This window comes from Hesperophylax consimilis, chromosome 20 (assembly GCF_061612785.1).
Source record: "Hesperophylax consimilis isolate HC1 chromosome 20, BYU_Hcon_1.0, whole genome shotgun sequence".
NCBI classification, from domain to species: domain Eukaryota; kingdom Metazoa; phylum Arthropoda; class Insecta; order Trichoptera; family Limnephilidae; genus Hesperophylax; species Hesperophylax consimilis.
This window is the reverse complement of record NC_142855.1, coordinates 18,102,613-18,116,835: the sequence shown is the minus strand read 5'-3', so window position 1 is coordinate 18,116,835 and position 14,223 is coordinate 18,102,613. Positions and strand designations below refer to the sequence as shown.

Here is a 14,223-nt window from a genome sequence, read left to right as displayed (position 1 = left end):
TTTCTCTCCGTTATTTTCTCAGTGCGGGCCTATCATGTACAAGATCAAGCGAGGAGTTTTAATTCCTGCTCTGTGGTTGGTGGAAGCAGAACAAAGCTAATAATGCCAAAAAAATGACAAACGTCATAACGAAACAAAGCTTGTCCGACACCTTGGAGGCTGCACTAAAAGTAACGGCTTCTGTCAACCGACTGTGGAAGAACCTGACCGTGCTTGCAAATATCGCTAACTGACCATAGATGACATATTTCGTCAATATCGTATTGACGTAGGGCTTTATCAATCGTCCGTGCTAGACATCCAGGGCTACTGTCGGGGATCGGGGGTCAGATATGCAGACCGTAGGCTTAACCAAAATAATTATTGTGGTCCCCTTTTACATAATGAAATAAAAATAAAAAACCAAATTTATCAAAAAGGTGGCCATTTTTTAATACAAGTTACAATTTATCATATTTTATATTAATTTAATTACAGAATTATTATTATAAACATTAGATTAATTACAAAATCAACAAATATATATACACAGTGTCCAGAAACTCGTAGTACAAACTGGTAAATCGAACAAACATTTTGATTTTTTTCTGCAACTAAAGGGTTAAAAAACTTGAGGAGCCGAATATATAAATGCTTTGACGCTGTTTAAAATGTATTAAACAGCTGATATGAACCCCCTAACAACCGATCAAAAAAAAAAATCTGATTTCAGACTCGATTTACTCGAAAACGAAAGCTTAAATCAATAAAAGTTACAAAACAAAATTGACTCCAAATAAATGTGATGTAGATCCACAAGTTTTCCGCATGTACTACGAGATTTCAGATGGCGTTTCTAATTTCTATACTTGATGGTCATCTCGTTCCGGCCGCGTTCCAGCATGGTGAGGAATACGCTCGAGTCGGCAACAAGTCCGTGCGCCGCCATGTCGCGCAGCGAGCTGGCCACGTCCGCCGAGCGAAGCGTGCACGTGGTGCGCAGCATGCGCGGCCGGTCGCGCGAGGTTTCGTCCCGCGGCCGCGGCACCTCGGCCGTGCACGTCAGAGACTGGAGACAGAACGGATGAACAAAAGTTACAGGGTGCATCGACCAACAAAGTCGGGCGTGTGATGTTAAAAATCACACCAAAAACAAAAATTGTGTAACAAAAACATTTATTAACCACTCGGAACATTAGAACGTCAAAAGACGTAAATATGATAATAGCGGTCAAGACATTAGTACGTCTTTTCACGTAAACGCGCGAGATTTTACAAAAATCGATTTATTTCCATCACTAGTATACGGATTGCCATGATTTAAAAAACAGAGTATCGATAATGAATAACGCCACGCGTCTGCATTCAAGAATATCTATGGAATGTAGAGCTGCATTATCTGAGTCGATTGAATCTGTCATCTTGTTCGTTCATAATTTATTGCGTTTTTAAATAATTTATTAAAAATATTTTAGTTTGGACGGTTAATATTTTGAGGTGACTAATAGTTTTTAATTATATTTCTTCAATATATAAAGTGTTATTTCTTTATGATACTCAGAAAAAAGTACATTTTTCACAGCTTTGAAATAATGGTCAGCGATTTTTACATATTTTTGACGTTTTCAGAAAATGTATATTTAGACACGAAAATATTTACGTATAACAAAAGAATACGATAGTGAATTTCATAATCTTTCCAAAACATTTTTTAGAATGAGGCTACGTTTCCCAAAAAGTGAGTTATGAAGCTTTTAACAAAACTCGTGAATAACACAAAAATTTTCGCGTTTTGACAGTTCGCAAAGGAACACACAGTAAATAAAAGTCCTTTTCTGAGAGGTTAAAAAGAAAGTGCATTGCTTTTGCCTTTTATTGGTCTGCAAGTACGAAATTTGATGGGGAGTTTCGTTTTAAAATTACTTATAGGTGGGCCGAATTTGTAAAACGCTACATAACTAGAGTTGATGTATGAGTGTGTCAGTAAACAAATTAGAACTAAAATTCAACCGTCGGTAAGGCTATTTCAATCAATGTTTTTATGGTCTGTTGAGAGCATCTACGACGGGAATAACCAACCTGCAGTGTCGGGGGTTCTTCTCCGAGTCTCTTGGCCACTTTCTCTTCCTCCCTGTGGCACTTGGAGAAGTCGAGGCCCATGCGCGTGCGGTGTGGGTGTGTGGGTGGACTGTCGGGGGCGGCTGCCTCGGCACCGTCGCGCACGGCCGCCGCGTTGGAGCGCGCCCCCGAACGCGACTCGAGCATGCGCAGCAGGGAGGGGATGTGACGCCCAGACAGGTGGCAATCCTTCACTTGGCTGAAGCCCAGGGCTGGAAGATGATGACAACTACTTAAACATCACGTCTTTGCATCTTGCTTCATTCATCATACATATGATATGAGAGAGCTTTGAATAAACTACGACATCAGTCGTACATTGACCGCCGAAGAGCAAACATTATGTGAAATAACCAAATCCAGCGCAGAAAAGTAAAGTTTGTTAAAGTAAGGCAAAGGTTTGCAGTGCAGCACATTGTGAAGTTTTTCTACGCACAATCTGAATGTTCGTTTTATGCCACCTAGCATAGCGACACTAAAAATGAGTGAGGTGGGTAAATTACAACACAAAAGTGTCTTAACTAAATAGTGCAACAAAATATTCATATTTGTTGGCTGTTATAACGAGGTCGATTCACTGATATACCAGGCAAATTATTTTGTCAACACAATTTCTGAATACATGAATGGGTGAATTATTCTCAAATTAAGTAGTAACAAAGTGGCGGCATAGACTGGCGGGAATTTCCTATCCTGTTAGCGATAGACTCATATTTGTATGTCACTTTCTGTCTATGATTTTCGGCTATGTGAAACATCGCTGTTCATCGGGCACTATGTAAAATTGTTATAAAATCTGCGAAAGTCATGAGAAATTTGTTCCGTTTTACCTCTTCTTCTGTATTACAAAACGTCATCAAATTTGTAGTAAAAAAAAATTTAAGGAGGTACATTAGTTACGAGTACACATCCCTGCACGACTTTTAAAAAACCTATTTTGAATATGAAGAGTAATGGTTATTAGGAGCAAATTTAGTCAGTCCCACCGTGCTCGTCATAACCAAGTTTGAGTGTACTTTATTTCCTTGCCCGGCGAATAAAAATATTTTAGTAAACGATTATGTTACAAAATATAATTAAACCTGGGAAAGTATGGTTAACTACGATTCATCGACACACTGCGGGTACAAACGTCAGAAATCCACGGCGGATTTCTTGGCACTCTAAGGGTTAAGGATATATCGACCTCTCCTGGAATATGCTTTCCAAATACGGAGTCCTTACTTCGCAAAGGATATAAATCTGTTAGAGAGAGTACAGAGACAAAATTTAACATTTTTCATTAAAAAACAAGAAACACCTAAAGAAATAAACATAATTATCCACTCTGTGAAAAATACAGAAAACCACAAATGCAATATGTTATGCACAAACATAGAAAGCAAGACCGATATTAAGTACCTAGGCATAACAATAGACCAGCGTTTAAAATGGTCCCCACATATAAATATTCTGAACAACAGAATAAGGAAACTAACATATATATTTAGATGTTAAGAGATATTTTAAACGAAAAATTACTTAGAACCACATACTTCGCTTTCTGTCAATCAATTATACAATACGGCATTATAGGCTGGGGCGGTACATATAAAAATCAAACTCAAACAATTTACATATCACAAAAACTAATAATAAAAACCATATTAAAAAAACCCTATTCATATTCGTCCGAACTTTTATTCAAACAATTTAAGGTCAGAAAATTAAGTGCATTATACTTCTACCATGCAACATTACAAATTTATAAAAACTATATTCAAAATAAAATTGCACCCTTTAAAAATAACAGAAATCTTAGACAAACGTCAATACTTCCTACTCCTAAATGTAAAAAAACAATAGGACAGTTCAACCATGAATATCGCGGAGTTAAATTTTTTAACTCATTACCAGAAAAAATTAGAAACATGAATGCAAATATAAACGAATTCAAAAGCCACCTTAAAAAGTATTCCGAACAGTTGAACTGAATCGTACCAAATATAAACAAATATAACAACACCCCCATACACACAAGCCCTGCTTATTTATGGGGGTACATCGAATACTTATATTATGTAATTAATAACCTACTATATTGTGTAATTATATTATGTAATTGTTATATTATGTAATTCGTGTATCTTTTTTTTACTAATAAAAAAAACTAAAAAAAAAAAAAAAAAAAAAAAATACCAAGAGCTCTGAAAGATCTACGATACGAAGATAGACTCAAGGAACTAAGATTACCAACCTTACAAGAAAGAAGAGAAAGGGGTGACTTGATCGAGACTTTTATCTGGACATTACAGTTGCCCTAGCATCCAACAAATCTTCACTACTAATAAAAATATAAATCTCCGTGGACACTATTACCAAAACGCCTTTTGCATCTAATCCTAGAAAACACTTCCTTGCAAATAGAGTAGTGGATGCTTGGAACAAACTCCCACAACATGTCATCGATCAAAGCTCTATTGGATTCACATTTGGAGAGAAGAAAGGACTTAGTTCAAACTTAAAACAACTCAATTACTGGCAAACTTGTTGTCAAATCAGATATGAGCGCATCAGCAGAATGCTGCCTGCTCTGCACATAATTATAATAATTATTATTATTATAAAACAAAATAATTTTGCACTTTTGACTTTTAATACGACACAATCTAACATTATTATCATCCTAAACACGAAAGGTAGATCTTCCATACTGCCAGAAATCAGTGGCACATCATCAGCATACCGTCAGATTGCTCATTTTCGCACCCAAGCCCAGTTATTATAATACAATATTATGTACCTGTGGCCATGCCCTCCACGTAGTGTGGTTTCTTAGCCCCGACCATGAGGCAGGCGTGCGGCAGGTAGAGCAGCGCCACGTACGGGCGGCGTCCCCCGCCCAGTCCCAGCAACGCGCCTCCAAGCGGCCCCCGGGTGACACGGCACTGGGCGCTGAGGCGCGCGCCGATGGTGTCGCCCAGCTCCTTTATGGAGGGGTTGGAGTCGGGGGCAGCGGGGTCGACGAGCAGGTACACGTGCCAGCGGGCGGACGGGGAGAAACCCAGCGCTGGAAACAGATTGTTATGATTGGAGGAAGATCAGGAAATAAACAGACAATCATTTATCAAAATTGTCAGAAATTTGTCAATACTTCTGGAAAGCTATCAACATTAGAGCGCAGATTGGTACCGTTTGGTCTTGAAATGAGATTATACTCGGTTCCTTTTGAAACGTCATTTTATCCAGTTCCTACTTTTCCCCAACCATCACCTTACTGGAAAACTGTTCGAAATTTGGAACAATTGCAAGAAAATAGAATAAGTTCTAGAAAACAAAAGAAGGTATTTGACTGTCATGGAAGCAAGTTGTTTGTGTATTTAATCTCGTTTTTAAGTAAGAAGGAATTTAACCATAATGAAAAAACTTACATAATCCCCTTAGGTAAGAAGAAGGAATTTAACTATCATGGAAGCAAGTTGTTGGTGTTGTTTGTGTATATAATCTCATTTTTAAGTAAGAATAAGGAATTTAACTATTATGAAAGTATGTTTTTGGTGTTGTTTGTTTATATAATCTCGTTTTTAAGTAAGAAGAAGGAATTTAACTATAATGAAAGTAAATTTTGTTATGTTGTGTGTTTATATAATCTAGTTTTTAAGTAAGAAGAAGGAATTTAACCAACACGAAAGTAAGTTGTTGGTGTTGTTTGTTTATATAATCTCGTTTTTAAGTAAGAAGAAGGAATTTAACCATTATGGAAGCAGGTCTTTTGTACTGTTTTTGTACAAATATCGTGTTTCATATCCATTCGTTTGGATTAACACAAGGTCATGTGCTCCTTCGCAAAGTGGTTAGTGATTAGTCATATTTTTCCTTCCCATACCTTGTTATCCTACATATACAATCACCAAATTCCATCAAACACCATTATTTTGCGTATTTACATCCATTTTCAAATGCATCTGAAACCATAATTCGTGTGCAGTTACAGATCCAAAAGTACTGTCGAATAGAATGACATTGACACGAACACAAACATTAACAATAAAAAGAAATAACAATAATACAAATAAATCCCAACATTAGGGAGCCCCCTATTATGTATTGCCAACAATAGCAGCCGTTCGTAGCCCTAAAACACTCTCTCTCTGGTTTCAATCCTGGGATTGGTTTGCAGCAATTTCATGTAATCTCCTCTTCCATTCTTCCCTGTCTTGTGCGGCTCTTTTGACTTCTGCATATGATGAGCAGCGCACGTCCACCAGCAGGTCCTCCAGGTACTCTCGGCGTGGGCGTCCCCTAGAGTTGGTCCCCTCGGTCATACCCTCCATTATGACATGCAAGAGGCCTTCTTGTCGTATAACATGGCCGATCCATCTTGCACGCCTTTCGGACAAGGTCCTGAGCAGGTGCCTTCCTCCTTCGATTCTTTGGAGAACCTCCTCATTTGTAATATGGTCTCTCCAGGAAATGTCTTCTATAGGACCACATCTCAAAAGCCTCTAGTCTCCGTTTATCTCTTTCGGATAGGCACCATGTTTCGCAGCCGTACATCAAGATACTCCATACATAGGTCTTGATGAGGAGTATTCTCAGTTTTAGGTCTATATTATACGATTCTATTATTTTCGACCTTTTATTGAATGCAAGCCTAGCCTGATGTATACGGCTGTCAACCTCGCTCTTAGACCGACCGTCCCATGTTATTTTGCTCCCGAGGTAGACAAACTCCTTGGTGTTCTTTAGTGGAACTCCTGCCATCTCTACTCTCATCTGATGTTGCGTTCGACCTACAGTCAGCAGCTTTGTTTTGTCTTTATTTATCTTCATGTTGTAGTTGTTTTTAAGAATGCTTTGCATGGTTGTTAAGGCCTCTTGCAGTTCTTCTTCGCTTTCAGCAACCAAAGCAATACTACTTCTACTGCACAGATGACAGCGAAAATAGACGTATTTTCTATGAACATTTAGACAATAAAGCCAATATATTATTAAATAAGAACATAATAATTTTGGGTGATTTTAACTTAAATAATAAACCCGAAGACGTCTTAACTGATTTTTCGTATTTCACAAACTCGAATGGACTGACGCAGTACAATAAAGTGAAGAACAGTAGCGATAACATTCTCGATCTTATCCTTAGTAATATAAATGTGTGTGACGTGATGAGAAGCGAGGAACCACTGGTGAATGAAGACCAGCATCACCCGACGCTGGACATTTCCGCGCGCCTATCAAGAGCGGTTCGGTGCAGACGAAGACCCCGCCAAAACGATCGCCGCGCCCCCCGCGGGCCCCCGCCTTCGCTCCACAATTATAATTTCCACCAATTTAATTATAAGCGAGCAAACATAGAACTGTGCAAAAATATTCTTTCGCATTTTGATTGGACATTTTTGTACACCATAAAATCTGTAGACGAAGCAGTGAAATATTTAAACAATGTACTGTTTAGTATTTTTGAATTATGTATACCAAATAACAAACCCAACATCACAAACGATGTATATCCGATATGGTTCAATAAGAGCATTATAGATAAACTGAAAAGAAAGGAATCGCTCAGAAAAAGATATCTATTGCACAAAAAGCAATCCGATTATCTGATATTTTCAGCGAGTAGATCCGAGCTAAAATCTGAAATAAAATTTGCTAAAAAACAATACATGGAAAATGTTCAGAATGGGATCAAAGACGACATAAAGTTTTTCTGGAACTATATTAGGTCACAAAAAGTTAACCCAACCTCACCAACATGCTTGATTGAGGAAGGCGTAACTTTTACTAACCCTAACACAATTGTAAATAAGTTTGCTGACTATTTTCATTCCGTCTATAGTCAAGTAACCCCTAAACTTGAAACCAATTTCCCAACAGCATCACCCTGGAACGTTGGAGATATCTCACTCGGATTGACCAACATCCAGGAAATAGAAACTTGTATCCGGAATCTCCGACCTGATAAGGCTACTGGTCCGGATGGTATTCCTCCTTCAATAATTATAAAAATCTCTCCAAATATCTGTGTTCCCCTTGCGTACATATTTAATCTCTGCATCATGTCTTCCACATTTCCACAGTGTTGGAAACTAACGAGGGTCAGCCCCATTCACAAAGCCGATGAAAAGACTGACGTCCGAAATTATAGACCAGTTGCAGTACTGTCAACAATTCCAAAAATTTTTGAAATGATTATCTGTGATAAAATCAGTCCACAAATCACGCCTTTCTTAAGAGGTAATCAACATGGCTTCTTACCGAAGAAATCAACGGTAACCAACTTACTCTCTTTCTCTCGACGGGTAGCACAAGGCCTAGACTGTAGGCATCAGACGGACGTGATTTACACGGACTTCGCAAAGGCATTTGACCGAGTAGATCACGATATTCTAATAAAAAAGATGCATAAAATAGGTTTTAATCAACCCTTACTGACATTTTTTGCGTCATATTTAAAAGATAGAAGTCAGTATGTAAATATAAATGGATACGACTCCCATAAGTTCGCAGCTCTGTCAGGAATTCCTCAAGGATCGAATCTCGGTCCCATGTTATTCCTCATTCTGATTGATGACATTCAGGATTGCATACGTCACAGCTCATGTCTACTATTCGCAGATGACATGAAACTGATGAAGGAAATCGAATTAGATTATGATTATTCGAAACTGCAGGCCGACCTCGATTCAATCATGATATGGTCGGTAGAAAATAAACTTAACTTCAATATTAAAAAATGCGTTGTTATGACTTATAGTCGTTCACAAAATCCGGTATTCTGCCAGTATAGAATGAATGGTGAAGTACTTACACGCGTAAACATCATCAAGGACCTTGGGGTGATCTTTGATCCCAAGCTGACATTTTCAAACCACATAGTCCAGCTTACCTCGGCTTGCTCCAAAACTCTTGGTTTTGTAATTAGAACTTGCAAACAATTCAATAACAAAGAAGCAATGACCTCCATGTTCAACGGAGTGGTCAGAAGCAAGCTGGAGTACGCCAGTACTGTCTGGATACCTTATCAACTTAAATACATAAATATGATTGAACAAATTCAAAAAAAATTCCTAAGGTATGTTTACATGCGATCATACGGAATATATCCGAAATTCATGCATCACGTGGAACTGCTAAAGGAGACAAATTACCAAAGCCTGGAGACTAGGCGTAATGCCGGACTCATGGTATTTGAATTAAAGTTACTAAAAAACCTTATCGATTGCCCATATCTCCTGTCATGCTGTGGATTATTCGTTCCTGATAAATACTGTCGAAATCGTAGCCACGACCTATTCTGTATACCGCAGGGTCGGACAGATGTCATTGCCCGACATAGCATGACAAGAGGTATGACCTTACTAAATGCCCTACCAGCGGATATAGATGTGTTTAATATCACTATACCATGTTTTAAAAAAATATATGTACATGTATTGTTAGTTTTAATAAAATTGTACCATAATTGGACTTACCTGTCTGTCGTACAATAATAAAAAATAAAAAAAAATAAAAATAAAAAAAATATCGTCAGCAAACCTTATCATATCCACCTTTTGCCCGTGTATCTTTACACCTTTTCTGTGACTCATTCTCTCTCTCAAGTCATCAATCGCACTCTGTATATAAGCATTAAAAAGAACAGGTGACAGAGAGCATCCCTGTCTCACCCCTTGTCTTATACTGGCTTCTTTTGTTTCATTGTCACATCTAATTATAGCGGCCTCATTCTTGTATAGCGCCTGGATTATTCGTCTATCTCTATATTTTATATCAATTCTCCTCAGAATCTCGAAGAGTCTTTTCCATTCTACTTTGTCGAAAGCCTTCTCCAGGTCTATGAATGCGATGAATGTGTTTTGGTTTCTTTTTATTATTTTTTCTAGTAGTATTCGTAGCGACAATATTGCTTCTCTGGTTCCTACACCTCTTCTAAAGCCATACTGGTCTCCGGAAAGGATGTTCTCTACTTTTGGTTCGATTCTTTTTAGAATGATATTAGTCAATATTTTTGAGGTATGGGATATTAGGCTAAGAGTTCTGTGTTGTTCACATTTCGTCGTGCCTACCTTCTTTGGTAATGCGACAATTAGGCATTTCTCAAAATCCTCTGGTATCTCTCCAGTCTTATACATGGTTTGTATCATTTTAAACAGGGCATCTGTGGTTCCTTTTCCTGCTGGCTTAATTAGTTCAGCCGACAACTAAAACACTATGGATACATAAATAAAAATCCAACAAAATCACCTTTGAGTCGCAGGTTATGTAGCTGCCCCATGCGTGGGCCCTGCGTGACGGCGGCCAGAGCCTCGGCCAGCGCGGTGGCGGAGACACGGCGCCCCGATGCCTCCAGCAGACGCTCCGCCCGCCTCAACGCGTACGGTCCCAGCTCGCGAGAGGCGTGCTCGCGCAGATGCGGCAGGGTAAAACGACGCAGGGTCTTCTCCAGCTCGATGCGTAGAATGTCATCGTCTGAAATTAGAATATAAAAATAAATTTATGGAGATTTATCATATTGAATTGACGGCTAAGTATTGAGAGAAAACTCCAGCACTTTTAGGCACAGATTATACATCGATGGTCCCGAAGAACAATGTTGGATGTGCAAATTTGTAGTTTTGCAGTAGAGCTGTTTAATTTTTTGTTTCTGCAATTTTACTGTTTTTGAGATCAACGAATGTAGTGTTGTTTGATATTTTGCATTGACCCTTTTCTATTTGATTGGAGAAATATATTATCATCACCGTCGACTTTGTTTCAACAATTACTACACGAAACAAGCATTTAAGGTAATGCACTACGTCGTGTAATATTTTAAATTGAGCCGCTATCAATAACAACCCTTACGTAGATGGCGATAAGGTTTAAATTCCCGCTTAACACCATCCGCCTGTTTTGATTTATGCAAGAAAAAAACATGGCCAAAAAGTGCCTTTTATTTTATTTTGTGGATGTTCAGCCATAAATATTTAATTTTTTTTCAATCATTTTATAAATAACTTAATTTGCCACATTATACAATAAAATCATATCCGAAAATGGGTTCGTAAGTAGGAGATTTTGAACTTCAAAGCAGTTTTCATAGGCCTTATACATTCTTTTTTTCTGGGCTTATAAAAAGACTTATCTAAAAAATACTCGATTATTTCAAAGACCAAGATGTATTCTACTCGCAGTATTAAATTAAAGCATCTGAAACATTTGTAGGCGACCAAATTTTCAAACCAAAAACACATAATTTTGCATTACTACGTAGTGCATCGCCTTAAGTAATTGTGCGTATTTAAATCTGTTGGGGCATATAACCGATGGTTATTTTCAATAATTATTCTGTACCTTCTGGTCCTTGTAAAGTTATCACCAGGAGAGGGAAAGTACACCAGTACAGTTTCTGCACCGCCTCTGTTAGGTTGCGCTCCGAGTTCAGTGCAATACGCCGTGGAGTTTTTTTACGTGCTGGCAGAAAGAGGGAGCATAAAGGACACCAGGACCAAGGTAGGACTTTCATTATTCTGGTGACATCCTCTCATAGATCCTTTTCATTCCCCTTTCGATATTATATATTTTAGGAAGAAACTCGCAGCCGGAAATATATCCGGGTATTATTAGAGCTATCGAAACAAAACTATTGCAAACGACAATCTATAATAAAAAAATCCAAAATGGCGGCAAAGGGATCATTTCATATGGGAAAATTTTGAACTTTGACTGAAAAAAAAAAAATAACAACTAACACGTATTTTAGAAACACTAGATCTCAAGGTCAAAAACATATCCAATAAGCAACTACAACATACAACATTTGGGCAAAAAGGCTTCCTCTATTATGGTACTAAACTCTACAGCAAAATCCCACTCTCATTCAAAACTCACAACAATATTTTAACATTTAAATCTCAAATGAAAAGCTGGATACACAACATAGGGAGATCAGAAATAGATAATAAACTGACACCAAATACAGACTGAAACTGAAACCACTCAATTGAACAAAAAAAAACACCTTGTAATATATTTATAATTATTAAAGAAAAAACACTATTCAATATACTTATAATTACTTTATATTATCCATACTACTAAATTTTAATAATATGTAAATGAAATCCTCAGTATGGGAGATCCCAGTGAGGATATCATCATTTCTGTTTGTTACAACAACAAAAAGATAATAAAACACATTATTATTTACTTGAACTAAAAAGTGCTGAACTAATTTATTTGGCTTTCAATGTGTCTAGATTTAATGTGCTGAACTAATTTGGCTTTGAATGTGTCTAGATTTAAAGTGCTGAACTAATTTGGTTTTGAATGTATCCAGATTTAAAGTGCTGAACTAATTTGGTTTTGAATGTGTCTAGATTTAAAGTGCTGAACTAATTTGGCTTTGAATTTGTCTAGATTTAAAGTGCTGAACTAATTTGGATTTGATTGTGTCTAGATTTAAAGTTCTGAACTAATTTGGTTTTGAATGTGTCTAGATTTAAAGTGCTGAACTAATTTGGTTTTGAATGTGTCTAGATTTAAAGTGCTGAACTAATATGGCTTTGAGGTAATTTTTGGATAGGGCCTGACACGCTTATTACGAATATTTTTTAGAAAAAAACTTTATATTCGCCTTAATTACTATAAAAGAAAACTTTTTGCATTTCGGGCGGCGGAAAATTATGAATTTAAATTTTCAATTGCGTTAACCAAAATTCACTTCGCGAATCGATGCGGCGGCAATCAGCTGCCATTAGGTACGTCACTGTTATGTTGGTATCCCTGATACATTGCGTAGATACGACTATGGCCAACTTCGTGGAAGACAAATGGATTTGTATCACAAACCATGTTACACAAACCTAGCGTAGCCGGTAAACTAGTTGAAAACTGGGATGTTTTTCTTGCCTTGACGCGAGCAGGCGTTATTAAGGGGCACTTTCCTTTGTATCACAAACCATGTTACACAAACCTAGGTATCCCACGAAGATAGCAACGGTCGTATTTAGCTCTTGTTAATGCATCAGTGATACCAACATAACAGTGCGTTCCTAATGTCGCCACATCGATTCGCGGAGTGAATTTTGGTTTTACGCAATTGAAAATCAAAATGCATAATTTTCCGCCGCCCGAAATGCAAAAAGTTTTCTTTTATTGTAATTAAGGCGAATATAAAGTTTTTTCCTAAAAATTATTCGTAATAAGCGTGTCAGGCCCTATCCAAAATTTACCGGCTTTGAATGTATCCAGATTTAAAGTGCTGAACTAATTTGGTTTTGAATGTGTCTAGATTTAAAACTAAAATATTAGCACGATCTACAAAGTCAATGCCCAGGCTGTGCCTATGAAAAGTGCGGCATTTATGAAAATATTTATCAAAGTTAGCATAGCTATGCGTAAATCAGTGTATCTTATATACAAATTCAATAACATATTAATAGGGAAAGTCTTCCTTGATCTAACACCGGACATGATATCAAACTTACAGGGAAATAAATAAATGCATTTAAAATTGCAAGTAGAACTTACCGATTTCCATAGTTATATGTTATCAATAAATATTACGATGTATTTGATAAATAGTTTTTGCAGAAATCGTCAAGAGTTTTAAAACCTGTCAGCCTGTCAGACGCTGTCAGAAGTCAGTTCAGATTTCAAAATCCAAGCGAACGTTTTCAGTGCTGCCATTGTAATAGAAACTTTTCATATTTAAGTACTGTTTTCAATAAAGTTTTTGTATTTTAGTGCACATTTTTAACCTTTCTTGTTAATAATGCGTATATCAGCCAATTATTTATGTCTTAAATAATTTAAACTGTTCAAAAATAAAGAATGTCAACATTCAATTATTCTTTTATGAGGAACCGGTTCTCTTTCTCTAAAAACTGCAAGAGGTTATATTTTATATCGAACAAACAATTGAATACTTAGTTTCAGTATCAACTGGTGAACTAAAATTCAGAATCGAAAAGTTACTTAAAATGGCTTTAACCATGTGTGCTAGAGAACTTTCTAACCTTTCTCTTTCCCATCTATTTGCCTTTTCCACTCCCAACTCACCAGTTTATTGTAAATGCCATTTTCCCACTAGCTTGGGAAAGTTTGTACTCTTTTGCGATATTTACACATATAAAGCTTTGAACCGTAATTTTCAATGAT

General features: G+C 37.1%; 1 protein-coding gene across 1 annotated transcript; it reads right to left on the bottom strand.

Annotated features, from left to right (window-relative positions):
• Positions 1 to 534: 534 nt before the first annotated feature.
• LOC149414237 (uncharacterized) lies at positions 535 to 13,693 on the bottom strand. The gene is made up of 5 exons (XM_089644064.1): positions 13,594 to 13,693; positions 10,327 to 10,551; positions 4,880 to 5,146; positions 2,059 to 2,309; positions 535 to 1,048 (listed from the first exon to the last, which is right to left on the bottom strand). Exons 1-5 carry the CDS (start codon positions 13,601 to 13,603, stop codon positions 836 to 838), a joined length of 966 nt encoding a protein of 321 aa, XP_089500190.1. The 5' UTR covers positions 13,604 to 13,693; the 3' UTR covers positions 535 to 835.
• Positions 13,694 to 14,223: the final 530 nt, after the last annotated feature.